The sequence below is a fragment of the Bolinopsis microptera genome, chromosome 11 (assembly GCF_026151205.1).
Source record: "Bolinopsis microptera isolate Bmic1 chromosome 11, MBARI_Bmic_1.0, whole genome shotgun sequence".
In the NCBI taxonomy this organism is placed as follows: domain Eukaryota; kingdom Metazoa; phylum Ctenophora; class Tentaculata; order Lobata; family Bolinopsidae; genus Bolinopsis; species Bolinopsis microptera.
Genome location: NC_087082.1, coordinates 3,654,913 through 3,673,770, shown reverse-complemented (window position 1 = coordinate 3,673,770; position 18,858 = coordinate 3,654,913). Strand labels below are relative to the sequence as shown.

The 18,858-nt window shown below is 37.8% G+C and overlaps 1 protein-coding gene across 9 annotated transcripts in view; it reads right to left on the bottom strand.

Moving 5' to 3' along the window:
- LOC134823271 (G protein-coupled receptor kinase 5-like) overlaps window positions 1-18,858 on the bottom strand; it is a 53,675-nt gene that overhangs the window by 32,593 nt on the left and 2,224 nt on the right. For 8 of the 9 annotated variants that reach the window (XM_063834681.1, XM_063834682.1, XM_063834676.1 and 5 more), the window contains exons 2-3: window positions 6,191-6,286; window positions 2,597-2,709 (exon numbers count right to left, since the gene is read on the bottom strand). In XM_063834681.1, the coding sequence (XP_063690751.1) occupies window positions 2,597-2,709; window positions 6,191-6,286 (209 nt within the window). Of the gene's footprint in view, window positions 1-1,874; window positions 1,896-2,596; window positions 2,710-6,190; window positions 6,287-18,858 lie in introns of all 9 variants that reach the window. The other variant, XM_063834675.1, reaches the window with a different exon arrangement.

The window sequence follows — 18,858 nt, the reverse complement described above, 5'->3', positions numbered from 1 at the left end:
TGAAACACCAAAATAACACTCCAGTAGTACATTCAATGTAATCGATAATGATAATTAGGCACACGACACATGGGTTTCTGATAATTAAGTAAATATGTGTGTGTACACTTGCCATTAAATTATTAGACAATAACTTAGTAGCATACGAACACTACAAAATTGACAGTAACATTGCACTATCTCTGATACACAGGGAGAGATATCTATTTATAATAATATTAATTTATGTTAAGAGAGTAGACTAATAACCTACACGCTGTACACATGAAACTACATATAACTACATATTTTATATCATTACTTATATTACTACATTTATATTACTACAATTATATTAATACATATTTTATATTACCTGCTACAATTATATTATTACATTTATATTAAGTAACAGAGGGAGGGGCATCATAACCCATGTCTTTGTGAACTTAAAACGTTAAACAAAAGTTATGATAATATAAATTATTTAATCCTGTAGAACCTGTTACTAACTATAAACTGTAGTTATGGTAACACAAGCTGTCTCGAGGGTGGGAGGGACAATGTGGCTAATCCAAGAGTTGGTAATATTAATGCTAGCGTGTGTTGGGACACAATTACTTTAGTTATGTAGATTACCTTGTAGAGGTATATTATTAGGCGCTATTAGTCTTGTGTGACCTATAATTGGCTTGTGTATAATATGTGTATGTTTTGTATGTTTGTGCGGTGTTTATCTTGTATCAAAATATACACGAGAGTACTGAGTAGGTATATCATATTTTGTGCATCATGTACGAGTGTAGGTAAAAATGTACCATGTTTTTGATCTGGTGCAGTGGTGCGGTAAGTAAGTTAAGATTTACGGGTACCACTGCAGTGCAGCAGTGATGTTGTGTATTCAGTATTCGTAGCACTACGTATATTAATACGGAATGTACATTATCATATTACACATTTTGAGTATCCCCGGAACCAAGTGTTAAGTAGGGATACGGTGTATCAGTTAATGGTATTGTTACACGGTGGAGAGCCGAGCAGCCCTCTAGTTATCAAATTGGGCATTATAACGAGTGTTGACTTTGTGTGGAGCACATTTACTAACTAGGCGAATGGTTAAGTTAGCAATATCATTATTATTATACCTCAAAGGTGAGATAATAGCTTATGGTAAAATATTTATGTTAGAACATGGTCGCGTCAACTGTGTTCAGTATTTATAATAATATTATGTACCTTGTGAAGTTTACATAATATTATGAGATAAAGTTTTTAACTTATGTTTTAAACACGGTCCTTCTATTTACAACCTACTCTAAACTTGTTTCAACAACAATGATTTCACTATTTGTAAAGTTTGCTGCGTTGCTTTTCTGGCGGTGACTTGGAAAATGTTTAAACTAAACTTCAACGCAGTGTTTAATAACTGAGCATGTTTTTCTTAGGCCAACAAAAAGGAAATGTAATTAATATTATGCACGATTATGCAACTAACACGGTGTGATTATATTGTGTAATTAATTCTCTATGCCTCGATTAAGCATGCTTTTCATTTTCCAAAATGCTAGTAGTACTAACCTTACACAGGAGTATCAATAAGCCAATTAATTATTTATCAATGACTTAATTACCCCCAACTCATCACAGTCATAAATACATAAATCAGAATTACTATTCACATGACAATTGTATGTATTGTAATTGTAATTATTGTAATTAATAACAGTAATTAAAAGACTATATTATTAGATATGATATTCATATATGGGGGCGATGATGCAAAATAAGGCTGTGTCATCCATTGTTCGGTTTAGTGAACAGGTAAATCAAGGAATCAATTCATTGCTGTATAATATGAGAATACTTATACTACTTTACACAGACATGTGATATACCTCAAGACTCCAAACGTCCATCTGATGTTGAAAGAAAAACTTCGTTACACAGAGGTACCATTTAGGTGCGGGGAATATCGCAAATCATGCGATCCCACAAATTTTCTGATTTGTGTTGCAAAATTGCACATTAAATGCAAAAAATATGCGGGAATCCATGCGATTTTGCAACCGCTGAACCTAAATGGTGTCTCCGTTGTTACACGATCTAAAAACATCTATAAGACATGATCAACAACAAAATTGTCGACCTTGGACTAATGCATATATGAGAACTGAAAGAAAACATTCACAACCTTTGATAATGATAATTATTGGTCCCTCAATTAATTTGAGAATTTCATGAATCGATGCGCACAGAACGACATGCTTAAAAACATAGTTTTTTAAAGCAGGCATAAAACTGATATTCCGATCTATGATAATTATTTATTACATCCCCGGTGAGCTTGAATGCGATGAGTTTCTTTTAATTTATTGATTTTGGGTTTCTATCCACCCGGATCCACTGCACGACTCTTTATAAATACGATCAGGATATGGTGAGTGACTCTGATCTTAAATATTATTATACTCGTTTCAAAAACCGCCAAATTCACAACGATGAGATAATGACATAATGACTCTAAATAGGCCTCGCTTAATTGATCAATCTTAAAATGTTTGACAGATCTTAAGACTGATGGTTTGTGATGACCCACTGTCAGAGCGGTGAGACTTACCACATCGTTAAGGAATTTGTTGCAACATCGCAGTTCTTCGGTTTCATTACAGTAATCCGTAAAGAGGAGCCTGCCAATTGGGGACTTCGATACCACTTCGTCGTAATTCAGTTCTGAAATATGAGAAATTTAGATACTCTGATTCTTATATTATGGAAAATTAAGATACTCTGACTCTTCGTTTAAATTTGTCCTGTCGAAATTTCAATATGTAAAGTTAACCAGCTCATTGTGATACTGGATCCATTTGATTTCAACTTATGTCCGATGTCTAATCACCACATCAAGATCGCTCTAATTTCCACATAAGCCGCGCCCTGACCCTGTCGAATGCCGATCCACTAAAGACATCAAGAGACAGCCCTGGAGTTTTTAATCAATGTTAACCATAGCTTGATGAGTATTATGCATGCAGATTGCAGACACACAACATAGGATATAAAGCATAGCCCAGCAATATCATCAGTACCGTTAATATATCAAACTGTCATTATTGAGCGGTCTATAGGGTCTTTTGAAGGCATTATGCATTATGTACGTATCGATAATAATATGATGATGGGTTATGATCAAGCTCATACATAAAGCTTATTATATACGCTGATCAAATGCTAGATTTAACGGAAGCCTGGGCAAGGTTATAGTTGATACTTGATATGCGAGGTGTATTATAACGGGCTGGGATAATGTGTATTTTGTTATCATTTTAAAATTATAATTTATTGGTTGGTTAGCTTCTATAATTAATAAATCTATTTCCAACAAAATTCCCAATTAAGATAATATAATGGACCGAAAACATAAAAAAGAGTTATATATTAATAAAAATCTTCAGGGACATTCGATATCCGATGAATAATAAAATGACGTGTAGGCCTGCTTTTTCTTAAATGACATTCTGCAATTTGTTTACCCATCAAATTACTACAATTACCCGATAAATTATTTACGAAATATCAAACTGTCAAAAATAGCTACCTCATAAGGGATGATCAGTGATTGAAGCTGACAATGACGTTCAATTGACAAATAACCTCAAAATTGGGCCCCTCGTACTTAATCTTATAATCGAAATTGTTTGCACGGGAAAATCGTAAGAAATTGTATAGCGTAATAAATGTTTCTAATAAAAGTTATAATAAAGGGAAAGTTTTAAATTTTTTGCAAATTATCATTTCCTTATTACTTTTTATCGAACGTCGGTGCAAAATTACTCCACAATTTTCAGTTAGATTATATAACCGAAGATCAGCCTTTACAGCTTACAGCCATGCATGACGTATGTATCATTATCTAAATCTTACTGGAATCAATTTATTGTCTTAGATCTCGAGTCGATGAATTTCTTTGTCTTAATGGCTGCATTGAAAGGTTCTCATTACTTTGTGCAAATTTCAAGTTCTATATAAGTTACATTTTATACAATATTATAATATAATCAAGATATTTCGAAACCTTAGGTCCATTACCTCAGATGGATTGTAAAATCAAAGGGGGAAAGAGAGAGAGAGAGAGAGAGAGAGAGAGAGAGAGAGAGAGAGAGAGAGAGAGAGAGAGAGAGAGAGAGAGAGAGAGAGAGAGAGAGAAAGAGAGAGAGAGAGAGAGAGAGAGAGAGAGAGAGAGAGAGAGAGAGAGAGAGAGAGAGAGAGAGAGAGAGAGAGAGAGAGAGAGAGAGAGAAAGAGAGAGAGATCGAATCGTTTTGTTAATATCTACGTATTGGAATATTGGATATCATGGAATGGTTACCCGACTCGACAACTCAGTATAAGCCGTTATCTTTGATTATAAATATAATAAGGTGAAAGCTCAGATCGCTCTTTGACTATCCCAACATGAACCTTGTCTTATACAAGACAGTAATCAACTCTGAACATACGCACATAATATGATAATAATCTCACAAATAACAGCGTCCCCCGTGAATATTATACATGAAATGAGCACGTGTGTGGGTGTGCGCACTAGCACGTGTGTGTGCGCACTAGCACGTGTGTGTGCGCACTAGCACGTGTGTGTGCGCACTAGATCTGGCAATACAATATCACAAGTTATATATCATCAGGAGAGGCGAGAGAGACAAAGGCAGTGGCAACCCTCACATAGTTATTTATATTGGCAAGAGCGGACAGGTAATAGTTGACTTCTGTTATCTGTATCATGGCATGAGCTTGTGGATTGTAGGTGGAGTAAATCAGTTTTGCTACAAACTATCTAATATTTAGTCTCAATTAATAGAGGTCTGGCACACCTAGGTAGTCTGGCACAGTACACGCCCACTGATTGCACGTGCAACAATATGGATTAAATAAATAGATCGATAGTAGGTGTTCAAAGTTTCTTCCATATTTGGGTTTCATGAGTTCTTTGCTCTCACCCTCCATCGATTAAAATGATATTTCGATTTTGTAGACTATGAATTATGAAAGAGGTCTCTCAGACTCAACAGAGACAGCGTACAGGACCAGCCATTTCTCGTTAATACTTAAATACCTTTAAAGAGTTGGTGAGTTTAACGGGTTGAGTAGTTACAGAGTTAGATATCTATAAATCTTGTTAAACGGCATTTCTACCAGGACACTAGTTAAACTGCAATCTGAATAAGATTCATATTTCCAGTAGTCGTGGATGATAGGTTAGTGGGCCTCGTGTCTCTTAACTTCTTAAAATTTGCCATTTATAATACATTATGAGTTTAAAGTATGAAGATAATCACAATCCTTACATATGTACCTTCTGGAAACAAATTCCCGATTCTGCTCAAATTGCGCCAGTATGTCTATCTAGTTCAAAAGCTAGTTACATGAATTAATCAACTCTAATATCGCACCATCGACTTTTGATTTGATTAAATACTGAACGGTGAACTCCAACTTTGGGAACCTTACGGAGCTTTGAGATTGAACTAGTTCCATACTTAATTGAAACCATTCCTAATCAATCCTTGTTCCTTAAACGTTGAAAGTTCAAACTCATTATTGATGGAAATACAAATATCATTATGCCTTTTGAGATTAAAGAAACGTGAATTTAACAACTATAGCTAAAATAATGATCCGTCACTGTCCATTTCTTACGTTATCATTTTAAGTGTTAAATAGATTAAGTTTAGTTATTAAAAATGTATTACTTTATTTGTTATGTAAATTACAGTTATGCATATAATATGTACTCCACCCAAAGTACCGAACTAAAATTAGAGAATTAGTAAATATCAAGGTTCAAATTATTCGGGTCTGATTTCTGACTGTTGGAAAAGTCAGTGTGGTAGGGGCACCCCGGCACGTGACGGTAAAATATTGTACAAATTGGATAACGTTTTTTTCACGTCATTTTTTTGTAACGATTTTAAATTCCATACCTTCAGTCTTACACTATATTCCCGGAATGTTACGCACAAATTTTCAAGTCACTTAGTCGATGAAATGTTGGCGATACAAACTTGTTAATTTCTTTTTTATCAGCAATTTACAACAAATAATTTCTCTACGTAAATGGCTCACAACATGTGCAAAATGTTACAAAATATTTGATACAGAAATATTCAAACTCAAGAATTGCAACAATTTTAAAAACAACATTTTAAAAACCCATACCTGGGAACTCTTTCTTGAATATCTGAACTTCCGCAGCTTCCGAAAATTTCATTAACGACTTCCATTTTCTACTCCTGCCTTTCCGTTTACCATCACCTGAAATTTTAAAAACTGTTAGGCTCTATAAAAGTGTTAGATTCTAAGTACAATATATTATATATATGTATACATGTATATAATATAATTAAAATTAAAAATTATTATTATTATATATTGTACTTAGAATGCTTAATATTGAAAACTTTAAAGCATCTTACATGGCTTGGTTCAGTAACTGCAAGAATCCACATCGCATCAGTTATATATTAGATAAAGCCGTCACTTTTAATATTAATCATGATCACACACCTCATTTTCAAAACTACTTAACTTACCCTAACTAATTCCAAACCTTTAAAATTTGATGTCTGTCAAATAAACGTACCATTAAATCTTTAAGTGGTTGCTATGTAACATTATATTATGCAATACTTACTTTACTTTAACATAATATATGTATTAATATTAATGCATTAATATTATATAATGGTATTCTGATATAATTTGAGGATTATAAGCCCAGCGGAACGCATAAATTATGAGCTCGGATTATACACGTACAGGGTTATACACTGGAGATATTTGTGTCTTTCATGACACTTTCACCCGATACCACCCAACTCTACACGTCACATTGGTTTAGAGCTGCCGAGATACAGTGCTACGTAATGTACGTTGAAACATATAATTGATTAAATTGTTGGTATGATCAGGATGGTAACGGTCAGGATGTATTTTAGAATGTTCCAGAGTAAAGTACGTCAAGTTCTTGGGACTGATATATAATACTTCTTGCCTCTAAATGTAAATAGAGTGAGTTATGTGCTATCTTACTATGACACTAACCATGGGCACTTCTTTGGACAGATGAATGAGTGCGATCCGACACCGCAACTAAATTCCAGAAAGTAGAATATCAGCTCAGTAGCTGTAGCTCTGTAGGACTAAGGGAGCAAGGTTCTTAAATTTTTTACTGATTTTATGATTTCTCGAAAAATGAATGCAGTAATTATTGAAGTCTTTCCTTATCTAGACTCTTAAGTCTTAATATAATATAATACATTCTAATCTGAGAAAGAACAGCTGGTAAATAAATTAGCCAGGCCAATGCTCGCTGCAGGGATCTCTCGGCAGACATTTATAATACCGTCGGTGTGCTTTGATCAGGTAAGAAAAAAACCGGGTGAGTGTTTTTGGCACAGTTTCAATGAATATTGCCGTTTTTTCCACAAAAAATGAATATTTTTGAAGTCAGTATCTGTCTTCTGACTTCTCGAATTCCATGCTTCACACTATTATTGTACTTTTACAGTACAATAACCCCGGCCCCGGTTGATGAAATGACCATTGATCATGTAAATATAGTTCATTCCTGACTAAAATAATAATTTCTAACTGTTATCCTCCCTGCAGGGATCCACCACACAAAGTCAGTGGTTGGAAAGGTACCCACCACACAAAGTCAGTGGTTGGAAAGGTACCCACCACTGCGATCCAGGTCTTACCCTGTCTCTCTCGCTCTCTGTCTTATTACGTTTACCATTTATCAAATTATTATATTGTGTGCACTCCCCACGGCTAGCCTCGCCCACAGATCTAAATTGCTTAATAGATCCTTGAAAAACACTTAGGCACACACCAATATGAGAGCTCATCGGCCTAATGGTAAGGAGTGATATAGTACACACGTGCCAGTGTACAATTGGTAATAATAAATGGATATTTAGTTGGCACTTTTACTTGGTGCTAGCCGTTGGGAGCACTGGAAGCTGGAGAGGAAGATTTTAAACATGATGACAGCAGCACGTGTAATAGTACGGATATTTATAATGAGATCATTGACAGACTGAGAGTGGCTGTTCTGCAATTACGGTCAGAAACGTCCAGTTTTCATAGCGCTTAGCTTTCTCTTGGAAAGAAAACATCCTCACTTTTAAACATTCCTCAACAGACCCCCGACATCATCTGGACTCTGACATGTACACCTTGTTAAAAGTTGATATTCGATAACATCTGATATAATGTCACAATTGTCAACTGTCAGGGACCGTCGGAATTTACTCAAATATTTACAGATTTGGATTTCATCTTAATTTTCCTCCTAAATGTCTCAGCTCTATGTCTTCAAACAAGTTACAGCATCGAGCAGGAGAATCAGTAATATATATTATATCAACTGTAGCTCACTAGGGGGATCTAGCTGACTTGCTATAATCTAGCTGATTTGCTATAATCCAGCTGACTTGCTATAATCTAGCTGACTTGCTATAATCCAGCTGATTTGCTATAATCCAGCTGACTTGCTATAATCCAGCTGCCTTGCTATAATCCAGCTGACTTGCTATAATCCAGCTGACTTGCTATAATCCAGCTGACTTGCTATAATACAGCTGCCTTGCTATAATCCAGCTGACTTGCTATTATAATCCAGCTGACTTGCTATAATCTAGCTGACTTGCTATAATCCAGCTGACTTGCTATAATACAGCTGACTTGCTATAATACAGCTGCCTTGCTATAATCCAGCTGACTTGCTATAATCCAGCTGACTTGCTATAATCCAGCTGACTTGCTATAATACAGCTGACTTGCTATAATCCAGCTGACTTGCTATAATCTAGCTGATTTGCTATAATCTAGCTGACTTGCTATAATCTAGCTGACTTGCTATAATACAGCTGACTTGCTATAATACAGCTGCCTTGCTATAATCCAGCTGACTTGCTATAATCCAGCTGACTTGCTATAATCCAGCTGACTTGCTATAATACAGCTGACTTGCTATAATCCAGCTGACTTGCTATAATACAGCTGACTTGCTATAATCCAGCTGACTTGCTATAATCTAGCTGACTTGCTATAATCTAGCTGACTTGCTATAATCTAGCTGACTTGCTATAATCTAGCTGACTTGCTATAATCTAGCTGAGTTGCTATAATACAGCTGACTTGCTATAATCTAGCTGCCTTGCTATAATCTAGCTGACTTGATATAATCCAGCTGACTTGCTATAATCCAGCTGACTTGCTATAATCCAGCTGACTTGCTATAATACAGCTGCCTTGCTATAATCCAGCTGACTTGCTATTATCCAGCTGACTTGCTATAATCCAGCTGACTTGCTATAATCCAGCTGACTTGCTATAATACAGCTGACTTGCTATAATCCAGCTGACTTGCTTTTAACCCTACCTTAGTCAGTTGAAAGTCTGATAGCATATGTTCTGTTTGATTTAACCAAACTAATGCCTTTCATTGCTTTATAATCTAGCTGACTTGCTATAATCCAGCTGAGTTGCTATAATCTAGCTGACTTGCTATAATCTAGCTGAGTTGCTACTTGAAATACAATTTAGCTCAGGGCCCACTAATATTTGATCTTCAGACGCAGCCGGGTACACTCGAATGTTTTTGTGACCTCCCAACCCTCTATACTAGTACTACTTGAGTTATTATATGCGCTCTCTATTGAGCTGGCAAAGATAGATTATATTATTATCGAGCGAGATCATGGCTTTTATCGAGGAAGAAATGGCGTTAATAGTGGCCATTTTTACTGTTAAGGTATAAACTATAATCTAAGTTCGTAGGCCACATCCCGCCTGCACCATCGAATTATTGTGCTTTTCGTTGTTTTCCAATGATCTGGATGCTATTTTTAGAATAAAAGCAAGAAAACAACACAGATTTAAACGTGATTACACTAGTATAAGGAGTGGAATGCGGACAACTACAATGAGTACAACCTTATCGCTATGATTGAAAAATGTACTTTTGGATGTAACTTTATGCCATAAGCTTAAGGGGAATTGAATTTAAACAGGAAGACTGGAAGATTTCCTAGTTGTAAAAGTAATGCCAGCTCGTTTAGAGCAATATCTTATATGGCAGACTTTAGGGAGGTCTTTAAATTGATATTACGACTAAAAAGCATCATAATTTCCTAATTAAATTGACAATTTGTTACTTAACTGATTGGTTTAGTATCTTTATCTGATTAGGGTACCTAACCACAACGTACAGAATGCTTTTAAGTACATACTTTTGAGTTTGAAGGGGACACAAACAGTCTTCCTTGATGTACATTGTACACGTGACAAGCCATATTCTTCAGGTGTGAATCCCACAATAAATATAGAACTAGAAACTCGGAAACACGTCATATCAGGTTTTACACAGTTTCGTGTTAAACAACACGATTACAGATGTTTCCAAAACTGGAACTTGCTGATATTCCTGGTTCTTGGTTTCAGTTTTATCACACCAGGACACTAAATATTATAATACCGTATGTTTTACACGTTTAGTGTTCCTGGTAACTCGTCAGTTGTTAAACTTACTTTTAATTCTGTAATCGCATTAATTGCACTAATTAATTGCACTATTTATCCCAATAATATAACAGATATATTATAACCGGACCATTTTAATTCCAAAATCGAAAATATTTAGAAATTTTATGGTTCGTTACAAATTAAATATACGCAAAGTAAAGATGTCAAGGATTTATTCACTCCGGTTTTAACTCGGCCACGTTAAAATGATATCTGGTGCTGATTCCTGAATTCACTGATATAATAACACTGATCTGCATAAAAAATAACAGCGGCAAATCTTCCATTTTACTTTTTCTTTTGACGGATTAGCTCTGTAGTTAGTAGTCACGTACAATATACATATTACATAGTAACACGACCGTGGTTAAAATGAATCATCGTATTAAGAAATTGGTATAATCTGTAGCTCTAGCTCTACTAATCATCGTATTAAGAAATTGCTATAATCTGTAGCTCTACTACAGCTCCATGTTGAGAAATTGCCGTACCTACAGTGTTAATATCTTAAGCAGCTGTTTATAACGATCAGCTACTCTCGCTTTGATAAGATGTTTAACTCAAAGACACCAGATAAAATCTATACAGATACAAAATTTTGGGGTAAATTTACTTTATATATAATTATATAATACAGTTTACATAAAAACTATTTAGTAGCCGACATAGACCATTCCTTGACGAGCACTTGTGGTAATTCTACAACAGCTTTCCTGTAAACTACCGACCAGATTTGAGTCTAAAAATAACTTTATCAGTACTCTCTAACTGCAGTTATCGTTTATTGAATGTGACTGAAATGAACAAAGATAAGATTGCTTTTGAAAAGCTTTTAGAGCATGGTTTCTTGGTTGCATTTTGTAGTACAGTGTTTTGTTTCTCTCTTAAGATGAACGGGAAAACAAAACAGTTCTGACATCATCGTCCGATATATTCTATTTTTATATTTTCTCACCTCCGATATATTCTATTTTTATTTTTCCCACAAAAAAATAGCCTTGCTATGTTTTGTCTTTATATTTGACAAAAAAATATGTGAGATGATTGACGTAAAGGTATTGTATAACTCGCTAAAGTACTCGTACTTAAACTTGGTCCATTACTACAATTATGACTTAAGGTAAAGTAGTCTGAGGAGCTGAGGGGACTATTGTTGAAATATTCTTTGAGACATTACTGAGAACCTTTATTGTGATATTTATAGTATGTCTTGTAATGGAATTGACATTAAAGGTTGCGTAACATGGAATATTCGTATCCTTATTTTCTAGAACAATTCGTAAAACACCTGCAAAATTCAAGCTTGCAACATTAAATACTACTTAATGCTCCAAGTAATAATTGCACTCTAAATAAATACCTATACCCTTATTCATGATATATTAATACCTATAGGTTCTTCATCTAGTACAAATCTCACCTTTACACTCCAAGAAATATTTCATAGAAATGAAATTTCTTTCTCCATCCGCGTCTTAAAGTTAGGCAAAAGGTAAATCCTTACAAGACTTTTGAAACACACCGTACTATTACTAAGATATTAACTAAACCCTTACGTAAGTTTACCCGTGAAAATGTGCCACCAGTAATACCAAGTCACCAACTTACATCGCTGTAAACACAAAAATACAAACTTTACATACCTCCAAACATTCTTACATTTCTCACAAAAAAGACAAACACCAGAACCTACCTACGTATACACTATAATATATAATAATCCATAATAGACTTAACTTTTACGGAGGACCGTGCTGGTACACACTCGATTTGGAAGTACTAAAGACTAGCTCCCACCTGGCACTTGGTATTGACACAATCTTATACTCTACTTTACCACACACACACACTCACTCCAAAAGGCCCTAACAGGTAATTGTATGTAGCTCCGTCAAAAAGTTTGACTTTTACCAATTTTCTGGTGGGTATGTCCTTACATTATGATTATGATATTATGGTCTGTGAATTGAACAGAGAGGTGCGAGAAATACCACGCAAGAAAATGTGTTCTACTCAATAAGTCAATAAAACGTCAACATGATGATATTAAAGCTGATTTCAATCGCACCAACTTGCTATGTAATAAGCAAAATAACTGACTTTTTCGAGATTACTTTGCAGGTTGCATTTTTTGCTGCACTTTAAACTAGCTTGTTTACAAAGCACGATACAAGCAGTTCAAGCTTTCAAGGATCTAATAGAGTGTGGAGCCAAGAGTCTGTAAATTTAGTGCGTTTTGTTTTGTTATTATGATTTAAAGGTAATTTTACTATTATCTAAATTACATTTGGGACAGTATAACAGCATATCAGTATAATACTAATAGTAAAGTTCTACATTGGAGAAGTGGAGAGTTTTATATTATGACGTCATGTACACGTCACGTGACCGAACATTTCATTTGCATCCCAACTCCTAAAACACACTTTCACACTGGGTAAACACATTGTAAATGCAAAATGTGCGTGTGTACATACACTGTAACTGTGTAAGTACACAGTATGATGCACACAGCAATCCCGGAAATGCGAAGGAAAGCAAGACGTACATTATGCGGTACATAAAACGTTATCACATTCTGGTAAGTGCCATTGGTTGTATATTTAGACACAAATAGCTCACTGGTAATCTGGAAAATTTGGGAAGTTTTCTTACTTCGGGAGGAGAAGGGTAATCTTTAAATAGAGATTAGAGGTATATAAATTGGACAACTCAGACCATTTAGAGTGCGTTTTGCGCAGCTGTGAGTGCTACAGTTAACTGTCCAAGAGTCCAAGGAGTTCTAGATTGTGCTATAAGCTATAAATACTCCATGAAGTGCTGTCTCCCCGACACTGGTAGTGTCTCGTGACGTAACAGCAATCCTGTAAGTGTACGTGATCTACATCTCAGTGTAGTGTCACTTCACCTGCAAGGTCTCCCTCTCCCTCTCTCTCTTCCTCTCTCTCTCCCTCTCTCCCTCCGCTATCTGATGACAGCGCACCAAACCAGCATTATAAGATCAGCTCATCATATTTACCCAGTCCAACCCTCATTGTGCACAAACACACACAGTTATATCTAACATAACAGTTATATCTAACATAACAGTTATATCTAACTGTTAACTGTAAACTGTTTAGTGAACATGGTCTAAAATACTTGCTGGCTTGGTTGGTGATTGCTTGAGCTCGATGACAAGACAGAGTATTATCGTTTTATAATTTACATTCCTCAATCTAAGTTGAAATTGCGAAAACACTTCGATCTCCCGATCACTCACCACACACAGTAACGGACACACAAGCTACCTCCCTGACACAGTGCCACACCACGTGTATCCTGTACAGTGCCACACCACGTGTATCATGTAATGTACCACACCACGTGTATCCTGTAATGAACCACATCACGTGTATCCTGTACAGTGTCACACCACGTGTATCCTGTACAGTGCCACACCACGTGTATCATGTAATGTACCACACCACGTGTATCCTGTAATGTACCACACCACGTGTATCCTGTAATGAACCACACCACGTGTATCCTGTAATGTACCACACCACGTGTATCCTGTAATGTACCACACCACGTGTTTCCTGTAATGTACCACACCACGTGTATCCTGTAATGTACCACACCACGTGTATCCTGTAATGTACCACACCACGTGTATTCTGTACTGTGCCACACCACGTGTATTCTGTACTGTGCCACACCACGTGTATCCTGTAATGAACCACACCACGTGTTTCCTGTAATGTACCACACCACGTGTATCCTGTAATGAACCACACCACGTGTATCATGTAATGTGCCACACCACGTGTTTCCTGTAATGTACCACACCACGTGTATCCTGTAATGTACCACACCACGTGTATCCTGTAATGTACCACACCACGTGTATCCTGTAATGTACCACACCACGTGTATTCTGTACTGTGCCACACCACGTGTATTCTGTACTGTGCCACACCACGTGTATCCTGTAATGAACCACACCACGTGTTTCCTGTAATGTACCACACCACGTGTATCCTGTAATGAACCACACCACGTGTATCATGTAATGTGCCACACCACGTGTATCCTGTAATGTACCACACCACGTGTATCCTGTAATGTGCCACACCACGTGTATCCTGTAATGTGCCACACCACGTGTATCCTGTAATGTGCCACACCACGTGTATCCTGTAATGTGCCACACCACGTGTATCCTGTAATGTGCCACACCACGTGTATCCTGTAATGTGCCACACCACGTGTATCCTGTAATGTACCACACCACGTGTATCCTGTAATGTACCACACCACGTGTATCCTGTTATGTACCACACCACGTGTATCCTGTAATGTACCACACCACGTGTATCCTGTAATGTACCACGCCACGTGTATCCTGTAATGTGCCACACCACGTGTATCCTGTAATGTACCACACCACGTGTATCCTGTTATGTACCACACCACGTGTATCCTGTAATGTACCACACCACGTGTATCCTGTAATGTACCACACCACGTGTATCCTGTAATGTACCACACCACGTGTATTCTGTACTGTGCCACACCACGTGTATTCTGTACTGTGCCACACCACGTGTATCCTGTAATGAACCACACCACGTGTTTCCTGTAATGTACCACACCACGTGTATCCTGTAATGAACCACACCACGTGTATCATGTAATGTGCCACACCACGTGTATCCTGTAATGTACCACACCACGTGTATCCTGTAATGTGCCACACCACGTGTATCCTGTAATGTGCCACACCACGTGTATCCTGTAATGTGCCACACCACGTGTATCCTGTAATGTGCCACACCACGTGTATCCTGTAATGTGCCACACCACGTGTATCCTGTAATGTGCCACACCACGTGTATCCTGTAATGTACCACACCACGTGTATCCTGTAATGTACCACACCACGTGTATCCTGTTATGTACCACACCACGTGTATCCTGTAATGTACCACACCACGTGTATCCTGTAATGAACCACACCACGTGTATCCTGTAATGTACCACACCACGTGTATCCTGTAATGAACCACACCACGTGTATCCTGTAATGAACCACACCACGTGTATCCTGTAATGTGCCACACCACGTGTATCCTGTAATGTGCCACACCACGTGTATCCTGTACTGTGCCACACCACGTGTATTCTGTAATGAACCACACCACGTGTATCCTGTAATGAACCACACCACGTGTATCCTGTTATGTGCCACACCACATGTATCCTGTAATGAACCACACCACGTGTATCCTGTAATGAACCACACCACGTGTATCCTGTAATGTACCACACCACGCGACGTGTATCCTGTAATGTACCACACCACGTGTATCCTGTACTGTGCCACACCACGTGTATCCTGTACTGTGCCACACCACGTGTATCCTGTAATGTACCACACCACGTGTATCCTGTAATGTACCACACCACGTGTATCCTGTAATGTACCACACCACGTGTATCCTGTAATGTACCACACCACGTGTATCCTGTAATGTACCACACCACGTGTATCCTGTAATGAACCACACCACGTGTATCCTGTAATGAACCACACCACGTGTATCCTGTAATGTGCCACACCACGTGTATCCTGTAATGTGCCACACCACGTGTATCCTGTACTGTGCCACACCACGTGTATTCTGTAATGAACCACACCACGTGTATCCTGTAATGTGCCACACCACGTGTATCCTTCTCTCACACTAACAGTTCTAGTAGTATAAGTAATAGTAGATGTGGTACATATTAAGAACTCGGCAAGTAGCCAGTAGTTTAACACGTATATAATGTGAACTTGCCACATTGTGAACAGTAGCTCACGTGCGATTGTGTGGAAAGTCTGTGGAGTTACGTGAACAGACGTTCTTCAGAACCAGAGGTTGAAGTGTGGTAGGCAGTGCACAGTGAGAGGTTGAAATGTAGTAGGCAGTGCACAGTGAGAGGTTGAAGTGTGGTAGGCAGTGCACAGTGAGAGGTTGAAGTGTGGTAGGCAGTGCACAGTGAGAGGTTGAAGTGTGGTAGGCAGTGCACAGTGAGAGGTTGAAATGTAGTAGGCAGTGCACAGTGAGAGGTTGAAGTGTGGTAGGCAGTGCACAGTGAGAGGTTGAAGTGTGGTAGGCAGTGCACAGTGAGAGGTTGAAGTGTGGTAGGCAGTGCACAGTGAGAGGTTGAAGTGTGGTAGGCAGTGCACAGTGAGAGGTTGAAGTGTGGTAGGCAGTGCACAGTGAGAGGTTGAAGTGTGGTAGGCAGTGCACAGTGAGGTAGTGGCGACAATGACAAAACAATGGGCAGCTGTCGGAGTTCCTTTTAGCGCCAGGGATCATCTGCAATGTGACAGCCACGCGGCTGGGGCCTGTTCAAATGACATTTGAACACATGGCCGCATGGCAAAACGTACAGTTATATAACATAACTTACACACTGGTGGGAATTATTATATAAATTAAAGTTACTGTGACGTAGAATATTATAATGCATTGTGTGGTATAATAATATCATGTATCGTGTACTGCCTCTATCAATTATCGTTTAAGTGCAACAACTAACTAAGCTAGCTAGATATAATTAATAGGAATATTAGACATAACATTATATAATTTAATTATTATTTAATAGTTTAGAAACTTAGGAACCGCTTTTGGAGGACTCACACACACAAGAGGATGGACTAACGACTCAAACTTCAGACGACAGACCATACCATAGAATACACACTACTACACTGATACACTGGTACACTACTACACACTACACACTACACACTGCACACTACACACTACACACTACACACTACACACTACACACAACACACTACACACTACACTGGTACACTACTACACACTACACACTACACACTACATACTACACACTACACACTACACACTACACACTACACACTACACACAACACACAACACACTACACACTACACACTACACACTACACACTACACACTACACACTACACACTACTGCACACTACACACTACTGCACACTACACACTTCACACTACACACTACACACTACACACTACACACAACACACTACACACTACACACTACACACTACACACTACACACTACACACTACACACTACACACTACACACTACACACTACACACTACACACTACACACTACACACTACACACTACACACTACACACTACACACTACACACTACACACTACACACTACTATAATTATCGTACGAGTGGAGAGCTCACTGCCTTATCTGTCATCACTACACTTATCTTAATACACACGCTCACTGTATCTCTCTACAACACAGGTCTGCTGTTCCCCGCAATTACAACATAGACAAACGGCAGCACAGTTCACTTAGAGTGAACATAAAGTGAACTTGGCACAGACACAGTGAACTTGGCACAGTGAACTTGGCACAGTGAACTTGGCACAGTGAACTTGGCACAGTGAACTTGGCACAGTGAACTTGGCACAGTGAACTTGGCACAGTGAACTTGGCACAGTGAACTTGGCACAGTGAACTTGGCACAGTGAACTTGGCACAGTGAACTTGGCACAGTGAACTTGGCACAGTGAACTTGGCACAGTGAACTTGGCACAGTGAACTTGGCACAGTGAACTGGGCACAGTGAAAATGTAGTGAACTTGGCACAGTGAATATGTAGAGAACTTGGCACAGTGAACTTCACTACAATAACTTGGCATAGTGAACTAGGCACAGTGAACTTGGCACAGTGAACTAGGCACAGTGAACTTGGTAAAGTGAAAATGTAGTGAACTTGGCACAGTGAACTTGGCACAGTGAACTTGGCACAGTGAACTTGGCACAGTGAAAATGTAGTGAACTTGGCACAGTGAACTTCATTACAATGTAATGTCATGCGTCTGGTACCTTACTCTAGACGGAATTAACAAACATGTAATTTATTATAATAATATTCTGAACTTCATAATGTTAATAGTGTGTAGACCTACACTCCGTGCACAATAGATACTGTGAGATTTAAATACCCAACTTGAAGATGTTGTTTAAAATAAACTAATTAATGATTCTTTGTATTAATGGGGATCTTTATTCTTTATCTTTAACGTCCGTGCTGTACTTAAGTGCAGGCTATTATAGTATTATACAGTTGGACAAGTACTCAAATAGACTTAGTTCGGTAAATCAGAGGATTTCTAAGGAATTAGCTGAATCAAAATACAATACGCTCTTATTTACTTAACAAGATCAAACAATTACATATCGTCTGTGTTGTATTGAATTTAAACTTTAGACTGATA